General features: G+C 62.9%; 2 protein-coding genes across 3 annotated transcripts; one reads left to right on the top strand and one right to left on the bottom strand.

Moving 5' to 3' along the window:
- Window positions 1-6729: 6729 nt before the first annotated feature.
- LOC135976352 (emerin-like) lies at window positions 6730-14451 on the bottom strand. Its single transcript, XM_065571558.1, has 7 exons — window positions 14262-14451; window positions 12698-12790; window positions 12517-12597; window positions 12005-12085; window positions 11645-11745; window positions 8635-8684; window positions 6730-8413 (listed from the first exon to the last, which is right to left on the bottom strand). Exons 1-7 carry the CDS (start codon window positions 14341-14343, stop codon window positions 8158-8160), a joined length of 744 nt encoding a protein of 247 aa, XP_065427630.1. The 5' UTR covers window positions 14344-14451; the 3' UTR covers window positions 6730-8157.
- Window positions 14452-14695: 244 nt separating this feature from the next.
- On the top strand, window positions 14696-17027 carry LOC135976353 (three prime repair exonuclease 2-like). 2 transcript variants are annotated; one of them, XM_065571560.1, is made up of 2 exons: window positions 14696-15569; window positions 15870-17027. In XM_065571560.1, exon 2 carries the CDS (start codon window positions 15872-15874, stop codon window positions 16541-16543), a length of 672 nt encoding a protein of 223 aa, XP_065427632.1. In that variant the 5' UTR covers window positions 14696-15569; window positions 15870-15871; the 3' UTR covers window positions 16544-17027. The 2 variants fall into 2 exon arrangements, with proteins under 2 accessions (XP_065427632.1, XP_065427631.1); XM_065571559.1 differs by having other exon boundaries at window positions 14698-15573.
- Window positions 17028-18563: the final 1536 nt, after the last annotated feature.

The following is an 18563-nucleotide window of genomic DNA, read 5'->3' on the forward strand; positions in this document are numbered from 1 at the left end:
CACACTGCAGCCCTGCCCCCCCCTCCCCGGAGCTGCACAGCTGCCTCTCCAGCCCTGGATGGGTTTTTTATAGGAATTGGGGGAACCACTTTGGGGTTTTTCGGGGGGTGGTGAGGGGGGCGGCAGGGCTGGGGGGGGGTGGAACCTGGTCTGTTTCCAGCCCGCCCCATGACACCCCTTAGGGGCCCCAGCCCTGACACTAAACCTCTCTCTGTCTCTTTTTAGTGTTCCTATCACTGTCTATGGGGGGGCGGGTGGGGGGGGCGTTATTGTATTATGATTTTTTTATTATTATTAAACTTTGGAGGCTAATGGAGCTGTTTGCGGGGGTCCCGGGGGGGGGGCCCAGAGCTGGCTGCATCTCGGCGCCTCATCCCTGTGCTGTGTTATATTGGGCTGTTCCCCAGCTGCTCCACCCCAGAGCTGGCTGCATCTCAGCCACCTCCCGATTCTGGGAATCTCAATTGTTTACTTGGCCCCCGTTTCCCCTGGGCTTGGCTAGGCTCAGCACCCCCCCCTCCATCACCCTGGTCTGATTGGCCCCCAGTGCCCTGGCCTGTGGTGGGCGCGGGGGAGAACAGGGTGGGGTTGAGCCTGGAACTGCAGGGACAGAGGTGGAAACTGGGACAACAGTAATTCGGGGGTGGGGGCTCCTTGGCGTGTTGGCAAGTGGGGGGCACTGGCCAAGCTATGGCTGCTCCCAGGACAGCAGGGTGCTGCGGGTCAGGAATGGGGCACCACCAGGGCTCCCATGGGTTTCCTCCCCATATATGTGTCGTCAAACTCACGTCATCTCTTGGGGCCCATTTCACCAGCCGCAATGCCCACGGCCGGTGGCATCGCTCCACTCGCACCTTCCAGTCCATGGGTCTTGGGGGAGCACCAGGGCGGGTGCCCCTTCGCCCACTGTCAGAGAGCGCCGGGTGCTTTCGTCCAGCCTGAGCCCGGGTCATGCTTGAGTCGGGCTCAGCAGAGAGATGCGTTTGCGTCCGCGAGCGAGACGTCACGCAGCGGGAGATGGTTGACCTTGCGGGGGTGTCCAGCGCCGGCTCCGCCTGCAGCCTGGCTTGGCGATGCCATCTGCATAATGCCAGCCCCCGTTCTCCCCCTCCTTGGGCTCATAACTGAATTCTAAAACCTCCGGGGGGAATCATGAGGCAAGGAGTTCCACTGGTGAACTTCAAAACTCGTGCTTCCTTGGGTCTGTGACATTCTCAGCGCACACAGGACCTCGGAGACCTGCCCCGAAATAATCCCTAGAGCCGAGTTTTCAGAAATCCAGCCCAGCTGGTGCTCGAAACGGCCAGTGATGGAGAATCCGCCATGCCCCTTGGTCAGTTATTCCCCTGCTTAATTCCCCTCAGCGTGAAACCTTATTTCCAGGTTGAATTTGGCTCGTTTCAGCTGCCCGCCGTTGGCTCGGGTTAGTTATTAACTATTGGGTCCCCACTGGGATCACGTCGCCGCCTCTGCGCTCAGCTGGAGCTCCGGGTGTCTCTCGCTCTCGGGCAGGTTTTCTAACCCGCGTGGCTCTTCTCCATCCCCTCCCCGATGTCTCACCATCCAGCCCGTCCCGAGCGACCTGCCATATTCCAGGAGGGGGCGAACCGCGGAGTTAAACAGTGAGAGTTTCTGTTTTACTGTCTCTCCCTCTTAATGGTTCCCAACGTGCCGGTCGCTTTTCTGGCAACCGCTGCCCATTGGGCGGATGCTTTCAGAGAACTAGCCCCGGTGACCCACGTGCGTTCCTTTGCCCTTAGCAACATTGACTTTCTTCCGCCCAGAGCAGAGAGACCCCTTGTAACTCTAAGAGACTGGTGAGGTGCGATTTTCCCTTTACAAAAGCCGTGTTGACTCTTCCCAGCATCATGTGGCCGATGGTTTTGTTCTTCGCTGGAGTTTCAACCCATGTGTCTGGTACTGAAGTTAGGCTTCCCGGCCAGGGACTGCCGGGATCGCCTCTGGCGCCTCTCTTCAAAATCTGCATTGCACAAGTCTGCTAGTCTGGACTGGTCACACATCAGAGTGGGTAGATTCCTCGACCCGTGGGGTGAGAAGGGACCGCCAGGGGCACCTAGTCTGACCCCCAACCACGCCGCAGGATTTAAACCATCCAAGACAGATGGCTCCGGCCTCCGCTCGAAACCTTCCTCGAAAGAGCTTCCACGCCCTCCCGAGGCCTCGGTTCCATCGTCCTCCTGCTCTTCCCGGCCGGAAGTTTTCCCTGAGATTTAATCTGTCTGCTGTGCTGTAGTTCGAACCCACGACCTCTCGTCCTGCCCTCTGGGGCCAGCGAGAACCACCTGTCTCCATCTTTTCTATGGCAGCCTTTCGAGTAGTCGAAGAGCGCTCGCGTGTCCCCCCTTAATCTCTTTTCCAAACTGAGCGTTCCCACTTCCTGCAGCCTTTGCTCACGTAGCTGGCGTCCCACCCCTTTGATCGGCTTTGTCGCTCGCCTCTGGATCCTACCCAGTGTCTCCACATCCTTTCTGTGCATTGGTGACCAAAACTGGACACCCTCCTCCAGCTGAGGCCTCGCCTGGGCCGAGCAGAGCCATACTGTCACCTCCTGGGACCTGCAGCCACGCCTCTGTTCATGCAACCGAAAATTGTACGTGCTTTTTTCCCAGCAGCATCGCGTTGCTGACTCCTGTTCAGGTTGTGATCCACCACAACTCCCAGCAACGCTGCTGCCCAGCCAGTTCTCCCCCGTTCTGTACTGGTGCACTTGCTTTTTCTTCCCAAAGCGTAGCCCGTCTTCACTGTATTTCATTTCTTCTCTCTAGCCCAGTTCTCACTTTACCAAGATCCCGAGTGGTGCTGCAGTTTCATAGCTGAGTTCCTGCAGGACTCATGGGTGAATCCCACGTTTCTAGGGCCTTATTACGGTTTAATTTCTTCCCAAGCCGCCTCTCTAGACTTCTCAGATCTGTCCCCGGAACAGAATGGCTCAGGCGGGGGGCTCCCCTCTGATTAACGGCTGTGGGGTGTAGGTTTGGACTGAGACTTTCACGCTGTTTTGAAAGAGTTTCCGTGCAGCTTGCAGGCGTCTCACTCCTGTGTCGGATTCACACGTACCAAGTTCCCTTTCTGAGCTGACCCGCTGTGGGATCGTGACATTGAATCACGGGACGGTCGCTCGGTGCGAGTGGCTCAGCTCGGCCCGGATCCTCTCTCACCGGACGCGACACAGCCCCAGCCAAGCTGGAATCCCCTGTTGTGATTGGGGTTCCTGGAGCATTTCGCCCTCCACAGCGTGTTCCTGCGGCGCTGCCCTTACTGCGCAAGGGGGCGGCCTAGCCCCAGAGCTTGGAGGGTTCAGAGTTTGATTCATTGAAGATTTTTTTACTCCTTTTCTCATAGGGTTAGTCCCCCACCGGCTCTGCCCTGCCTGGTCAGCCTGTCTCAGCGATTAGTGGCGCTCCAGGGAGCTTTGGGGGTCCCTGTTCCATCCATATCCTCATGTGCTCCCCCCCCACCCCCGCCTTAGGCGCTAGAGTCGTGGCAGTCGAGCACCGGGGAGGGGGACTCCTGCGACTGGGTCGCCTGTGGGGGGAGGTGGAGCCGGGATCCTCGGCCTGACCTGGGAGCAAGGAGACCCCCAATCCCCCCCAGGGCTCCCTGCTGCCACCTAGTGTCTTAGACCCAACCAGGCTTCCCTGCACATGCGCAGCTGGACCCGCCGCCCATTGGCCGGGTGTAAATGCCGGGGCGGCGGCTGCATCCCGAGCAGGGGGAAGGAGGGAGCAGCTGGGTGCAGGTGACAGCTGCAGGACCCAGGTGTGTGTGTGGGGGGGGGGGGAAGCAGTGTTTGGAGTCCACTCAGGCTGTGTGGTGCCAGGGGGCCACAGACCCGCTGCAGGGGCTGCGGCAACCGCGGCCACACTGAGCCAGTGGCCGCCCCTCCGGTGCCTTTCCAGGGGCCCGGGCCGCTCCCCGGCGTCGGCTCCTGCCTGGCCTCGCCTGCCGTGGAATAGACGCAGCGGGCTGGAAACACGGCGCTGTACAAACAGCAGCGAGACGGCAACAGGAGAGGCCATTCATCAGCCCAAGTGACTGAGACACCGAGTGTCCCAACCTCTCAGCACCCCGCCTGTTAGGAGACCCCCACCACAGCGGTTTTCAGCAGTTGGGCGGGACCTGGCAGGGCCGAGCTCTCTCAGACGACTCGGTGGCAGGAGGTTTGGAAATGAGCCGCTCTAGCTCCCGCCCCAGGGCTCAGGCCGTAGCCAGACCCTGTCCTTGCAGGAGGAGACGCTGTCGGGAATTTAAGGAACCGCAGCAAGGACCGAAAACGGTCAATGCCGTTTTCACCAAAAAAGTTCCCAGCTACGGAAAGTCCCAACTTACAGTATTCCCTCAGCTCCTGGCAGGCAGGTGCACAACTGGTGGGAAGTCTCCTCAGAGTCGTTCTCAAGGGGTGTGTTCTATTCAGTATCTTTGTAAAGGTCGGGGTACCAGCCCAGCGCGCACCCCCAAAGTCTGCGGAGGACAGGATGAGAGGAGAATTCAAACTGCTCTTGACCAACCGGAGAAGTGGCCTGAAATCAACAGGCCACCTACTGCCCCCCGCTACGCTGTTCCAACAGCCAATCTCCTCTCTGGGCTAAGGGTCTACACCGAGACACGTGCAGGTGGTCGGATTGAAGTACGATGGCTTGCGGGCAGGTCACCAGGCGAGCAGCGAGGTCATGCTCGCGCGCCAAGGGATGGCTGGTGACAACCTGCGTGTCACCTGCAAGCTCAAGCAGCGATCACGGCATCATCCCGCTGGGCGGGCCTAGCCGGCAGCACGCGGTCCCAGCCCCACCCGCAACGATCCTAACCTGCCCTTCCCCATGATCAATAATAACGCAGAAAAGGACAGTGAGGACCCTCCTTCCGTTCCACTAGGATCCCTGGTGCACATCAAACACCAGCTACTCAAAGTTGGACGTTTTTAGAGCGGCCGGCTCGTAGAACTCGCAGCCAAGAGTTTGAAAAGAGCTGGCCGGCCCAGTAATGGCGGTTTTCATTACAGGTGGGGCACACGGGAAGCTCCAGCGGGCTGGAAGAAAGAGAATGCGGGATATTCAGCCCGGGGAAGGTAAGAGAGCAGACACTACAGGACTCGGCAATATAATGAACGCCAAGCACCTGGGCTTAGAAAAAGTAGATCCTGTCAAATTAACTTCATTTCTTGTAATGAGCTCCCAGGTTTGGTCGCTAAAGGGACTGGTGTAGATGTCACCGATGTTGACCGCCGGAAGGTGTTTGCCTTGGGTCCGCCTGACCCCTGTGGTAAAAAGTCAATGGATGATGGACACGGCCCCCGCCGCGGGAAATAACAGAGGATGGGTCACTGCTACCGCCCGAGCTGCAGCGTTGGGGAACAGCGTGTTTGAACACGGCTCAGTGGGAACAAACCGCCGGCCGTGCTGACCTGCTGGGGGGGACTGGGGGCTTGTGGCGGAGCTGCCCGTGCGACCTGCGCCGAAAGAGCCAATGCCCCCCTGGGGTGCCGAGAGGGGACGCTCGCGTAGGTGGATTCGGCCCTGGTGTGACCGCTGCGGCGATCCTGCAGCCACGGCTCTAGAAGGACGTTGATCAGGCGGGGAGGCATCGGAGAAGTGCCATGAGAATGATTCAAGGATTAGAAAACGTGGCTTGGTGGGAGGGACGCCCGGCGCTCTGGCTATTGAGCTGAGCACAGAGCAGGTGAGGCGGTGACTTGAGCCCAGAACAAGTAGTGAACGAACGGGATCGTCCAAATTCAGCCTGGACGGACGGTGTCTTTGCCGAGTTCTTCTACGCGGGGCCTCGGCAAAGCCTCTTCAGTTCCCCCGGGGTTGAGCCCCATGGCTTGTTGGCTGGGGGAGACTGAGGTGCCCCCCAGTGCGACAGGCCCAGACGAGCCATGCCCTGGGCTGCAGGGGGAGGTGAAAAATCTCCCAACATCCCGGCTGATTTTGGGAGGGGGGAGGAACCCTTCTCCACCCCAAGTCTGGTAATCCTGAGCATGAGAACAAGACCCACCAGCCTGGCTGTGGAGAAGAGACATCTCTGGGACAGCCCCTCTCCCACTCTCTGGTGTACTATCCACATTATATAGATGGGGAAACTGAGGCACAGCAGCTAACACCCCCTTGGGTGAGCTGTGGGGGAATCTGGCATTTCCAGAGCAGCTCCTGTCTCAGCCGCCCGTGTTTCAAACCCCGTCGAATGGGACGCGGAGCCGAGGGGTTGGGGCTCGGCCCACGGGCAGGTGAAGGCTCCCGCTAAGCTCTCCGCGGCGGAATTGGCGCACGGCCGGGCAGCGGTTCTAGGCCTAGACGCAGGAAGGCCCGGCCGGCTTGGGCCAACAAGCTAAACTATGACTTCAGTGGCACTTTGTTCTGAGGTGGGCGGGAGACCAGCTGAAAATCAACGCCATTACATCCCCCCCACCCCCACTCCCCTGCCAGAGCTGGGGAGAGAACCCAGGAGTCCTGGAGCCCAGGCCTGCCCCACCCCCAGACCCCAGGAGTCCTGGAGCCCAGCCCCGCCCCCATTCTAACCACCAGAGCCAGGGAGAGAACCCAGGAGTCCTGGCTCTGTGCAGTGTTATTCGAGGGGGGAGTTGCCGTAGCAGGGAGCTGGAGGGGTGATTGGTTCCAGGGGGGCAGAGGAGTGGCTGGCACAGAGGGGCTATCACACATAGGGGGGGTGGTTGGCTTGGGGCACTTCCCCCCCCAAACAAACAAGCCCAAATTTTACAAAACAACCAAAAAAAGCCCCAATTTTATTGAGTGGCTCCCACACGGCTGGTTTGTTTCAAAAGCAAACCCCTTGGCTAGGAAAATGCAGAGCCCCCCCCCCGCCCCTGCTCCACCACCACCTGCCCAAGCAGATTACAAAAGCAAAAGCGAACCAGCACCACTTGGTCACCGATTCCCCTGGGGAGGCAATAGCCCCCCGACACTTGGGGGGGGGAAGCAGTCTAGTTTCCCCACCCCCCCAAAAAAGGAGTGGAAGGACTGCAGGGTGGGTGGGGGAGGGGGAGAAGAGCTCCGGGGGGAGCGTGGAGAGGAGCATGGGAGGGGTAGAGATGATCCTGGATTAGGCAGGAGCTGCAGTGTGTGTTGGGACCCCCCCCCCCCCCCAGGTCATGGCCCCTCCCCCACCATAATGTTAACCCCTGGGGGAATGGGGTAGGCACAGGGCAGGGCAGAGCCGGGAGGCACTTAGCGTAGGCCCTACGTAAACACGCCAGGCACCAGCAGGGACCCCGGGCTGCTGGAGGTGGGGGCAGCTGTGGAGCCCCTCCCCAATAACCATCCCTGAGCAGGGACGGGGGGAGGGAGCTGGCAGAATTGGGGACAGGGCCATGATGGGGGGGGAGGTTTGGGAAGATGATGGGGGAGGGCATAGATGACAGGGGGAGACAGAGGTTCCTGGGAGAGAGGGGAGGGGGAAGGAGGGATTGGCCAGGGGGCCCTGCAGGGATGGGCCGGGGGGCTGAGAGACGAGACGTGGCGTTGGGGGGCAGGGAGACAGGACAGGGGACCCTGGGGGAGAAGACAGGACGGCGGGCTGAGAGACGGGACAGGGGTGCCTGGGGGGAGGGGGACAGGACGGCGGGCTGAGAGACGGGACAGGGGTGCCCGGGGGGAGGGGGACAGGACAGGGGGGCTGAGAGAGGGGAGGTGAGCCCCTGCAGGAGGGGACAGGATGGGGGGCTGAGAGAGGGGACCTGGGCCCCTGGGGGAGGAGACAGGATGGGGGGACAGAGATGGGACGTGGACCCCTGGGGGCGTCGGGGGGGCAGGGAGATGGGACGTGGGCCCCTGGGAGTGTCGGGGGGCAGGGAGATGGGACGTGGGCCCCTGGGGTGCCTGGGGAGGAGGGGGACAGGACAGGGGGGCTGAGAGACTGGACATGGGCCCCTGGGGGGTCGGGGGGCAGGGAGACGGGACGTGGGCCCCTGGGGATGCCCGGGGAGGAGAGGGACAGGACAGGGGGGCTGAGAGATGGGACATGGGCCCCTGGGGGGTCGGGGGGCAGGGAGACGGGACGTGGGCCCCTGGGGATGCCTGGGGAGGAGGGGGACGGGACAGGGGGGCTGAGAGAGGGGACGTGGGCGTCGGGGGGCAGGGCAATGGGTCGTGGGCCCATAGAGGGGACAGGCCGGGCGCCCCCTCACTCCTCATGGTGCAGCGCGAACGGGTTGTCGTCGGCGCCGCCCTGCAGGGCGCAGTACACGTAGACCAGGAAGGCCGCGAGCACCCCGAAGAGCAGCAGCTGAAGCCAGAGAGGCAGGAAGCGCCGGGAGCCTCCCCCGGCGGCCCCGCCCGGCCCCCCGCGGGGCAGGGGGTGGATGGCGCGGCGCGGCTCCACCCGCATGGGGGGCGGGGCCGGGCGAGCCTGGCAGACCCGCTGGTAGGAGATGCCGTCCCTGCTCGGCGAGGGAAAAAGAAAGGGGGGGGCAGCGGTTAGTGCTTACAGCCCCCCAGCACCCACAGCTCCCCCCATCCTGGCATCTCCCCCACTTCTGCCCCCACGGCTAGCAGCACCCCCCACAAACCACACCATCCCCCCCCTCCCCCCATTGCCCCAGCTCAATGCCAGGTAGCACCCTCCCAAGGGGTACCCAACCACGCCACGACCCCATCTCACCTCTCGGTCTCCTCCGACCTGCTCGGGGTGTAGGACGCGGCCTCTCCGATCTGCAAGGAAACGCACCATCAGCGAGGGGGGGCAGAACCCCCTCTACAGGGGCAGCCTGGTAATGCAGGCCACGCCCTCCCTCGTTTGCATACTCCGGCTCTGCCTAGGGGTAATTTGCATATCCCCTCTACAGGGCCGGTGCTGCAATACAAGCCTTAAACTGGGGTTTCCCCTCCCCACATCCTGCACACCCAAACTGCCTCCTATTGTTGTGGGGACAGCAGATACTAGAAGACATGAGATACTAAAGGCAAGCGGTCTGGGGGGGTACAAATGGAGGAAGGGGACAGCTCACCCTAACTGAAACAACAGTGTGGCCAGCATTGCTGGGTTCATAGGTGCCTTATGGACCCTCCCTGCAGCTGCACTTTGATACTAGAGTAGAGAGACTTGAAGCTAAATTAAGGCCACTTCATTTAACTCCCTTCGAAAGGGGAGTAAAAAGGTGTTTTCCCGTCCCTCTACTGCAGCCGCCTCTCCAAGAGATGGCGGCGGCGAAGAACTCTCCTGGAGACTGACCGGAAGTGGGTGTAACATCTCGCCCAGCCCCCCGCGACGTAACGAGAGCGTTGACGGGCCTGGACCTCACGTTTGAGACCTTGCTCAGAAATAAAAAGGGAGGAACTAGAAGGGTGGGATTCAATTTTCATTTGCCACCGCGTCGACCGCAAATCCAACGGGACGGAGTCGATTTTTAGCGGTCGATCCCGGTAAGCCTCAATTTCCCCAGACACACAGAACCAAAAAGAAAAAGGGATAATACTAGAAATGGAGAGGTGGGAGCGCTCGTTAGAGTGTATTTCCGGGGACTTGGATACGGGATGTTGCTGTTTTAACGGGTATGAAGTTTACATTTTTCAATCTCGCTGTCCAGGGTCATCAAATAATTATCGTCTCCCCTCCCCCGATCCCTGCCCTTTTCCCCCGTAACTGCCCGCAACTGTGCAAATTGAAATAGACTAAAATAAAAATGCGTAACCCCCCCAATTGAGCCGAGCAGGCGAGTATCTCTAGGTGTGGGGTTGATCCTAGAGTATCCAGCAGAGGGAATTCAGGCTAAATCTCAGGGGCCACGATCGTTCCACTGTTGTTCCCACCTGGGAAAATGTAAATGGATTTAAAAAAAAAAATGCTTCAAACCCAGAATTTCTCACCTGAGAACATTTCAACCCATAAAATAAAAAATTGGAATCAAAGGGGCTCAAAACCAACCGTTATCTGACGCAATTATTAAAATCAATGAAAGCCGATCTGTGCCGCGCCTACCTATGGGGGCTGAATTTGGCGGCTAACCTGAGTGGCCGCGGCGAGTGAAAAGGGACCCTCCCGCATACTGCCACTTGTGGAGATTTAACTTACGACTTTGCGGGGGGAAGGGGGATAAATTAGCGGTGCCCACATGCCCCTGGGGGGCGAACGGCGAAACACTGGCTGTGGCTTCACAAGCCCAGCCAGCCCCCCCCCAGTCCGAGCGACTCTCAAAAGCATCACTGCCCTGGGCTCGCTGTCAGGTGCGGGCCCCTCGACGGTCCACACGCACATGGAGAGGGTCAGAAAACCCTCAGCCCCGGCTACGCAGCCCAGTCTCAGCCGGGAGCCCCAGGGCCGGCAATTGTAAACCCAGGTTCCCAATGCAGCGTGATCGCCCGCCCAGGCTTTGCAATGGGGACGCCCCACCGGGGGAGAGCCCCAGGACTGGTCCCACCGCAGAATCTCTCCGCCGCACGCTGCCACGGGTCGAAAAACGTCACCCAGCTCGACAGTCACTCGCTTCCGAACCCCGTCCGCAAACAACGGGCACCAGGCAAGAAAACCCAGAAAATGGACGGGCTCCAAACAATTATTTTTTTGGTTAGAAAAGAGCCTTTTGGGGGGAAAATCTCGACTTGTTTAGATGACGACATTATCTCACGAGGCGGAACGGCGGGTAATTTCTGTCTCGATCTCACACAGCCTGTTCAAATAACGTAACCACCGTGAGAGAACAGAAAATGAACCCGAACTGGCAGGGGAACCAAATTCCCAAGCCAAATTTTAGCCCCGAAATAAAGAAATCCAATTTCAAAACAAAGTTTCCTGAAACTCACTTTTGTGGGGTTATATTACACACACACACACACACAATATCCTCAATACGTCTTATCACATCACGTACACAAAGAAAGTTCACGCTATCACCAGAACAGTATCTCAGAATACATTCCCTGCCCTGAACCGGCCTCCGGCTCCCGATCACCCTGTTCAAATACACGCCGCCTCCTTTTGCGAAGCTGAAGTGGGTTTCGCTCTTAGAACAGGAGAACTTTGTCCCGAGTAGAAATGTTCTGCCCAGGACACGCTCGGGGGTACGTGAGAGGCCAGGGGACAGAACAAGCCAAAGAACCGGACTGGGTTTTAGGGCTGGGGAGAGGCTGGTAAATTGTCAAATCATCCATTACGAGGGTCGTTTTGGGAGCTGACCGCGTTGGGGGACGTAACGCCGCGGCACAAGACGGTGTCCCGGAGACGGGCAGTGTTTCTGTCTGTATTAAACTCTCCGGGGCTGGTTCTTTATCTTTCCTACAGGGGCAAACTACCGACGAGAGAATTTATCGACCCGGCCGAAAATCAGCTCCCGGGAAGTTGCATCGGTTTTTAGACACTTTTGCCAAAATTCAGTTCCGGCTCCGCTGGGCCCAACTTCTCCTGGCAGCAAACGGTTTAAGGTTCGAGTTTTTCAGGCCGGGCCAGCGGCCGAATCCAGGATTGCCCCCCACGGTGCTGGGACGGGGGCAGAGTTGGGGGTTGGAGGTGGTAGGACCAAGCAGGGGGGAGTGAGGGGACTGGAAAGTTGGTAGCGCCAAAGGGGTGGGGGGAGAGAGAGACACCCGTGCCTTCTGCCTTTCCCAGGCCGCCCGCACCCCTGAGACGTTATTTGGGGAGGTTATGTCCCATCCCCCACACCCAGGGGTTGACTTACCGGCTGGCGGGCGGTGGCTTCCCCCAGGGGACCTGGGGCTGCCCCATAGAGCCAGGAGGAGGAGGAGGAGGAAGATTCTTCGTAGGACTCGGTGTCCATGTCTGGGGGCAGAGAGGAGTGGGGTGAGACGGGGGGCTGGGCACGGCTCTCCCCTTCCCCACTGGAGCTCCACCCCTGGAACTCCCTGTTGCAGGAATGTGAACATGGCGCGGGGGATGGGGTGTCAAGCCCAGGCCAAGGGAATCGTACCAGACTCCCCTTCCTGCCTTCGTATTCCCCCCACATCCTCGCTGCTCTGTATCCCCCTCTTGCCACCCCCACCAGAGGAAATGCTGCCCCCTCTACCCGTCCCCCACTCACCATCGCCCAGGTAGCCGGTGCGACCCTCACGACGAGGGAAATCATACAACTCCCGCGTGTACGTCGTGGTGGGGCTGGAGTCTGGGGGGCAGAGAGAGACGGGGGGGGTCAGTGGGAGGCACCTCGAAGCCCCACCCCCACAGCAGACAGGAACATTCAGACACCTCGGCCACGGTACCCCAAGTCTTGGAAAACTCTACCGGTGCCCCTCACTCCTGACCCACAGCCCCCTCTCACCATCTGCTCACCCCCCACAGGTGCCCCTCACTCCTGACCCACAGCCCCCTCTCACCATCTGCTCACCCCCCACAGGTGCCCCTCACTCCTGACCCACAGCGCCCTCTCACCATCTGCTCACCCCCCACAGGTGCCCCTCACTCCTGACCCACAGCCCCCTCTCACCATCTGCTCACCCCCCACAGGTGCCCCTCACTCCTGACCCACAGCCCCCTCTCACCATCTGCTCACCCCCCACAGGTGCCCCTCACTCCTGACCCACAGCCCCCTCTCACCATCTGCCCCATAGCGGCGCCGCTCCTCATGCCGGGGGTAGCTGTAAGATTCCCGAATGTAGGTCTCGGTGGTGCCGGGATCTGGGGGGCGGGAGGGAAGAGACACACAGGAAAGGGAGGGGGGGGGCGTCAGTGGCTGCTGCTGCTGGCCCCTCCCCACCCCTCCTGGCCCCCCACTCACCTGAGTAGCCCCCAGCCCCCCCTGGGGACGATAGCTTAGTGCGCTGGCTCTCGTATTCGCAGATCTTCCTCTCGTACAGCTTCCGGGTCGATCCTGGGGGCCGGGAAGGGGAGACAAGGGGGGGGGTCAGGTGGGCCCCCATGCTGCCCTGCCCTACCCCTCCCTCACAGATTGCCCCCCCCTTGCAGCACCCCAACTCCCCCCGCCCCAGAGACCCCTCCTCCCGCAGCACCCCAACGTCCCCCCACTACCCAGAGACCCCTTCCCCCGCAGCGCCCCCAGTCCCCCCTCCCCCCGCAGCGCCCCAACTTCCCCCCATCCCGATACACCTCCCCCGCAGCGCCCCCAGTCCCCCCTCCCCCCGCAGCGCCCCAACTTCCCCCATCCCGATACCCCTCCCCCCGCAGCGCCCCCAGTCCCCCCTCCCCCCGCAGCGCCCCAACTTCCCCCATCCCGATACCCCTCCCCCTGCAGCGCCCCCAGTCCCCCCTCCCCCCGCAGCACCCCAACTTCCCCCATCCCGATACCCCTCCCCCCGCAGCGCCCCCAGTCCCCCTCCCCCCGCAGCGCCCCAACTTCCCCCATCCCGATACCCCTCCCCCCGCAGCGCCCCAACTTCCCCCATCCCGATACCCCTCCCCCCGCAGCGCCCCAACTTCCCCCATCCCGATACCCCTCCCCCCGCAGCGCCCCAACTTCCCCATCCCGATACCCCTCCCCCCGCAGCGCCCCCAGTCCCCCTCCCCCCGCAGCGCCCCAACTTCCCCCATCCCGATACCCCTCCCCCCGCAGCGCCCCCAGTCCCCCTCCCCCCGCAGCGCCCCAACTTCCCCCATCCCGATACCCCTCCCCCCGCAGCGCCCCAACTTCCCCCATCCCGATACCCCTCCCCCCGCAGCGCCCCAACTTCCCCATCCCGATACCCCTCCCCCCGCAGCGCCCCCAGTCCCCCCTCCCCCGCAGCGCCCCAACTTCCTCCCATCCCGATACCCCTCCCCCCGCAGCGCCCCCAGTCCCCCCCCCCCGCAGCGCCCCAACTTCCCCCATCCCGATACCCCTCCCCCCGCAGCGCCCCCAGTCCCCCCCCCCCCCGCAGCGCCCCAACTTCCCCCATCCCGATACCCCTCCCCCCGCAGCGCCCCCAGTCCCCCCCCCCCGCAGCGCCCCAACTTCCCCCATCCCGATACCCCTCCCCCCGCAGCGCCCCCAGTCCCCCCCCCCCCGCAGCGCCCCAACTTCCCCCATCCCGATACCCCTCCCCCCGCAGCGCCCCCAGTCCCCCCCCCCCGCAGCGCCCCAACTTCCCCCATCCCGATACCCCTCCCCCCGCAGCGCCCCCAGTCCCCCCCCCCCCGCAGCGCCCCAACTTCCCCCATCCCGATACCCCTCCCCCCGCAGCGCCCCCAGTCCCCCCCCCCCGCAGCGCCCCAACTTCCCCCATCCCGATACCCCTCCCCCCGCAGCGCCCCCAGTCCCCCCCCCCCCGCAGCGCCCCAACTTCCCCCATCCCGATACCCCTCCCCCCGCAGCGCCCCCAGTCCCCCCCCCCCGCAGCGCCCCGTACCCACGACGGGCCCGTGCGCGATGCCGTAGCGCTGCAGCATGGCGATGAGCTCGGTGTCCGTCAGCCCCCGGTACCGCTCCATGGCCCGGCCGGGGGGGGCACAGCCGGGGGGGGTCGGGGCCCGCGGTTCCGGCGCGCGGAGCAGGCCCAGGACAGGAGGCGCCAGCAGCGAGCGGAAGTGACACGAGGGGGAGGGGCCGGGCCTGGGCAACGCCCCGCCCATCACGCCCCGCCCCTGGCAACGCCCTTCCCGCGCGCCCCGCCCCTGGCAACGCCCCTTCCAGCCTGCCCCGGCCATAGCAACGCCCCGCCCATTTTGCACGGCCCCTAGCAACGCCCCCCCCCAGCCTAGCAACGCCCCTTCCAGCGCGCCCCGCCCCTACCAACGCCCCGCCCATCCCTCTCCTGTCCCTCTCGCAACGCTCCCCCCCCCGCGGGAAACTCCCCCCCCCCCGGATCCCAGCGGGGTGGGGCGCCCGGAAGCCTCGTGCAACCTTCTGCCCCTCCCCCCCACCGTCTGCCTCAGTTTCCCCACGTGGCTAGTCGCTGCCGTGCGGGGCCCGGGGCTGTTTGTGGCGCCGTGAATTCCTGCTGCCCCAGAGCTGGGCTGGGGGCTGGGACCCAGACAGGACGCCTGGGTCCCATCTGTGCTCCGGGAGGGGAGTGGTTGGGGTCTCATGGTGGCGGGAAGGGAGCGGGGGGGGGAGCCCGGACGCCTGGGTTCCCTGGGCGCTGGCAGGGCGGGGGCTGAGAGCCCGGACGCCTGGGTTCCCTGGGCGCTGGCAGGGCGGGGGCTGGGAGCCAGGACGCCTGGGTTCCCTGGGCGCTGGCAGGGCGGGGGCTGGGAGCCCGGACGCCTGGGTTCCCTGGGCGCTGGGAGGGCGGGGGCTGGGAGCCCGGACGCCTGGGTTCCCTGGGCGCTGGCAGGGCGGGGGCTGGGAGCCCGGACGCCTGGGTTCCCTGGGCGCTGGGAGGGCGGGGGCTGGGAGCCCGGACGCCTGGGTTCCCTGGGCGCTAGCAGGGCGTTCCCCCCACACCCCCAAGGGGAAGCTGACTCCGAAAAGAGCCCCGGTGACTCATCGCTTTGCCTGGGGCAGTTTCGGTTTCCCCGGGAACGAGGAACCGGCCCCCGCCCCCGCAGATGGCAAGTGACCGACCCTCAGCCCTCCCTGGCGCCGCCCCCGAGAGCTCTCACAGCGCCGGGGAGCAGATAAGGAGACACCAACCAGCCGGGAGACGAGCTATCTGCACACAACAGAGGGGAAACTGAGGCACACAGCCAGGGAGAAACTTAACTGCAGTCACGTGGTGGGTGAGTGCTGAAGAACCCAGGAGTCCTGGCTCCCAGCCCTCTCCCCTGCCCCCCCCGCTCTAACCACTAGCCCCCACTCCCCTCCCAGAACCAGAGAGAGAACCCAGGAGTCCTGGCTTCCCCCCCCCTGCTCTAACCACCAGCCCCCACTCCCCTCCCAGAACCAGGCAGAGAACCCAGGAGTCCTGGCTCCCTACTCTACCCCTTTCATGGGCTCCCTGTATAAACAGCCCCCGCGCCCCACCCCAGAGGCAGCCGCATCGCCAGCTTCCGCTCACACACCTCTTCCTCCCCAGCCATGATGGCCCCCCAAGATTTCCAAACCTTCGTCTTCTTCGACCTGGAGACCACCGGCCTGCCCCCGGACCGCCCCCGCATCACGGAGCTGTCTCTCTTCGCCCTGCACCGCCACTCCCTCCTGCAGTGCCCGCCGCAGGACGCCCCCGCCCCCCGGCTGCCCCGCGTCCTGGACCAGCTCACCCTGTGCATCGACCCCCAACAGCCCTTCACCCCGGAAGCCGCCCGCATCACGGGACTGAGCCAGCAGGACCTGGAGGAGAACGGGAAGCGGGGCCTGGACCGGGCCGTGGCTCAGGCCCTGGGCGGGTTCCTAGCCCGCCAAGCCCCCCCGCTCTGCCTGGTGGCCCACAACGGCTGGAGCTACGACTTCCCCCTGCTGCGGACGGAGCTGGCGCGCGTTGGGGCCGAGCTGCCCCCCGCCACCGGCTGCCTGGACACACTGCAGGCCATGAAGGAGCTGGGTCTGGGGGGTCAGGGGGGGTACAGCCTGGGGGCGCTCTTCCGGGGGCTCTTCGGGAGGGACCCCGACGGGGCCCACTCGGCTGAGGGAGACGTCCGCACCCTTATCGCCATCTTCCTCGCCAGGGCGCCACAGTTGATGAGCTGGGCGGCGGGGAAGGCCCGGGCCTGGGGGGACGTGACCCCCATGTACCTCCCCACCACGCAGTGAGCGTCTTGGACTGGGAGGGGAGTGGGGTCGGAGCCAGGATGCCTGGGTTCTCTCCCCGGCTCTGGGAGGGGAGGGGGTCTGGTGGTTAGAGCAGTGGGAGCTGGGAACCAGGACACCTGGGTTCTCTCTCTGGCTCTGGGAGGGGAGTGGGGTCTGGTAGGTTAGAGCAGTGGGGGCTGGGACTCCAGGACTCCTGGGTTCTCTCCCTGGGAGGGGAGGGGGGCTGGTGGGTAGAGCAGGGGGGGATGGGAGCCAGTTCTCCTGGGTTCTCTCTCTGGCTCTGGGAAGGCAGTGGGGTCTGGCGGGTTAGAGTGGGGATGTGGGGCTGGGAGCCCGGACTCCTGGGTTCCCTGTGGACGCCTCTCTCCGTTCGTCAGATCATCCAGGGATCTGGGGTTGGGTAATGAAATTATTTTATTGAGCAACTGATTTGAATGCCCCCCCCCCGTGTTTTTCCTGTTAATAAACACACACCAGGCTCGGAGCCGCATGCTTTGCTGAGTTGAGTCTTTGCGTCGGGTTTGGGGCCCTGGGGGAAATCGGGGTGCAGGTGTCCAGCATGTGACTGTCACCCCAAAAGACTGCAGTTCCCAGGTCCACCAGCAGAGAGCATAGGGTCCCTGTATTAACAGCCCCTGCGCCCCACCCCAGAGGCAGCTGAATCTCGGCGCTGGGTGAAGGGTCCCTGTATAAACAGCCCCCACCCCAGAAGCAGCCGCACCCCAGCCCTGGAAATCAGACTGGAGAAGCTTTGAAAGGTTTTCCCTCTTTCTCTTTTTATTTGGTTTTTGTTACTTTTGTTCTCTATATTTTGGGGGGCACGCTGGCGGAATGATGGGGGGGTTTCGCTGGTTTATTAGTGTGTCCTTGTCTTTACTTTGTCGACGTCAGTTTTCTTTTGGCGGAGATGGGAGGAAAAATAAATCTCACGACACCGAGCGAGGGGGCCTGAACGAACGAACCAAAACTCACGAGCACGGCACGACTTGGAGCGCAGACATGGCGTATAGAGATATAGAGGCAGTGCTTCCGGGGGGCAGGGGGGCCCGGGGACGAGGGGGGGCTAAGAGGGGAAGGGATGGAGACAGTGGGTGGGGAGAAATAGAAGGGATGTGTGGGGATGGATGGGGGGTGGATGAGGATAGATAAAGGGGGGTGTACGGGGATGGATGGATAGATACAGGGTGGATGGGGATAGAGAGATGGGGGTGTACGGGGATAGATGAGGATAGATAAAGGGGGGTGTATGGGGATGGGTGGATAGATAGATAGAGGGGGTGGATGCAGATAGATACAGGGTGGATGGGGATAGATGGGCAGGTGGGCAGGGAAGAGATCGATGGATTGATGGCTATATAGATAGACTGTCCCCGGACACCTGGGTTCTACACCACCTTCCCCACACCCCCTCCAGTGGAAAGCGGGCTACCATGGGAAGGCCCCAGTCTGCCCCACCACGACTGGTCACTGCAGAAGGGGCATGGATTGGGGGTGATGGGTGCTGTTTGGGGGGGTGACGGGTGCTGTTTGGGGGGGTGACGGGTGCTGTTTGGGGGGTGCCCCTCCCCCACTTCCTAGAGTCCCCCCTCGGCGTGACATTCCCCCCAGCGGGGAATGGGGTGGGTATGGAGGCCCTAAATTACCCCCCCCCAGCACTCCCCACATGCCCCTCCTCCATCCCCTGCCCTGTGTACCCCACTCAGTTCCAGTCCCCCAAACATGCTGGGCCCCCCCAAATCTCCCCCAAGCTGCTGATCCCCCTGAACCCTGAAATCTCCCCCACAGCCATCAAAAGATGGGGTGGGGTGCAGGGCACAGCTATCTATAGCCAGGAATGGGGGGGTGCTGGGGGGGAGGGGGAGGGGGGCACGGAGTTAGCTGTGCTCAGGGGATGAGGGCGTTGGGGGGTGAGTGGGGGCAGGGAAGGGGGTGTACAACTGGCTAGAGTGGGGGGGGTGAAAGGGCAAGAGGTGGGGTGCTGGGGGCAGGGCAGGGAGGTGGGGGTGCACAACTGTCTGGA

The sequence above is a fragment of the Chrysemys picta genome, chromosome 17 (assembly GCF_011386835.1).
Source record: "Chrysemys picta bellii isolate R12L10 chromosome 17, ASM1138683v2, whole genome shotgun sequence".
In the NCBI taxonomy this organism is placed as follows: domain Eukaryota; kingdom Metazoa; phylum Chordata; order Testudines; family Emydidae; genus Chrysemys; species Chrysemys picta.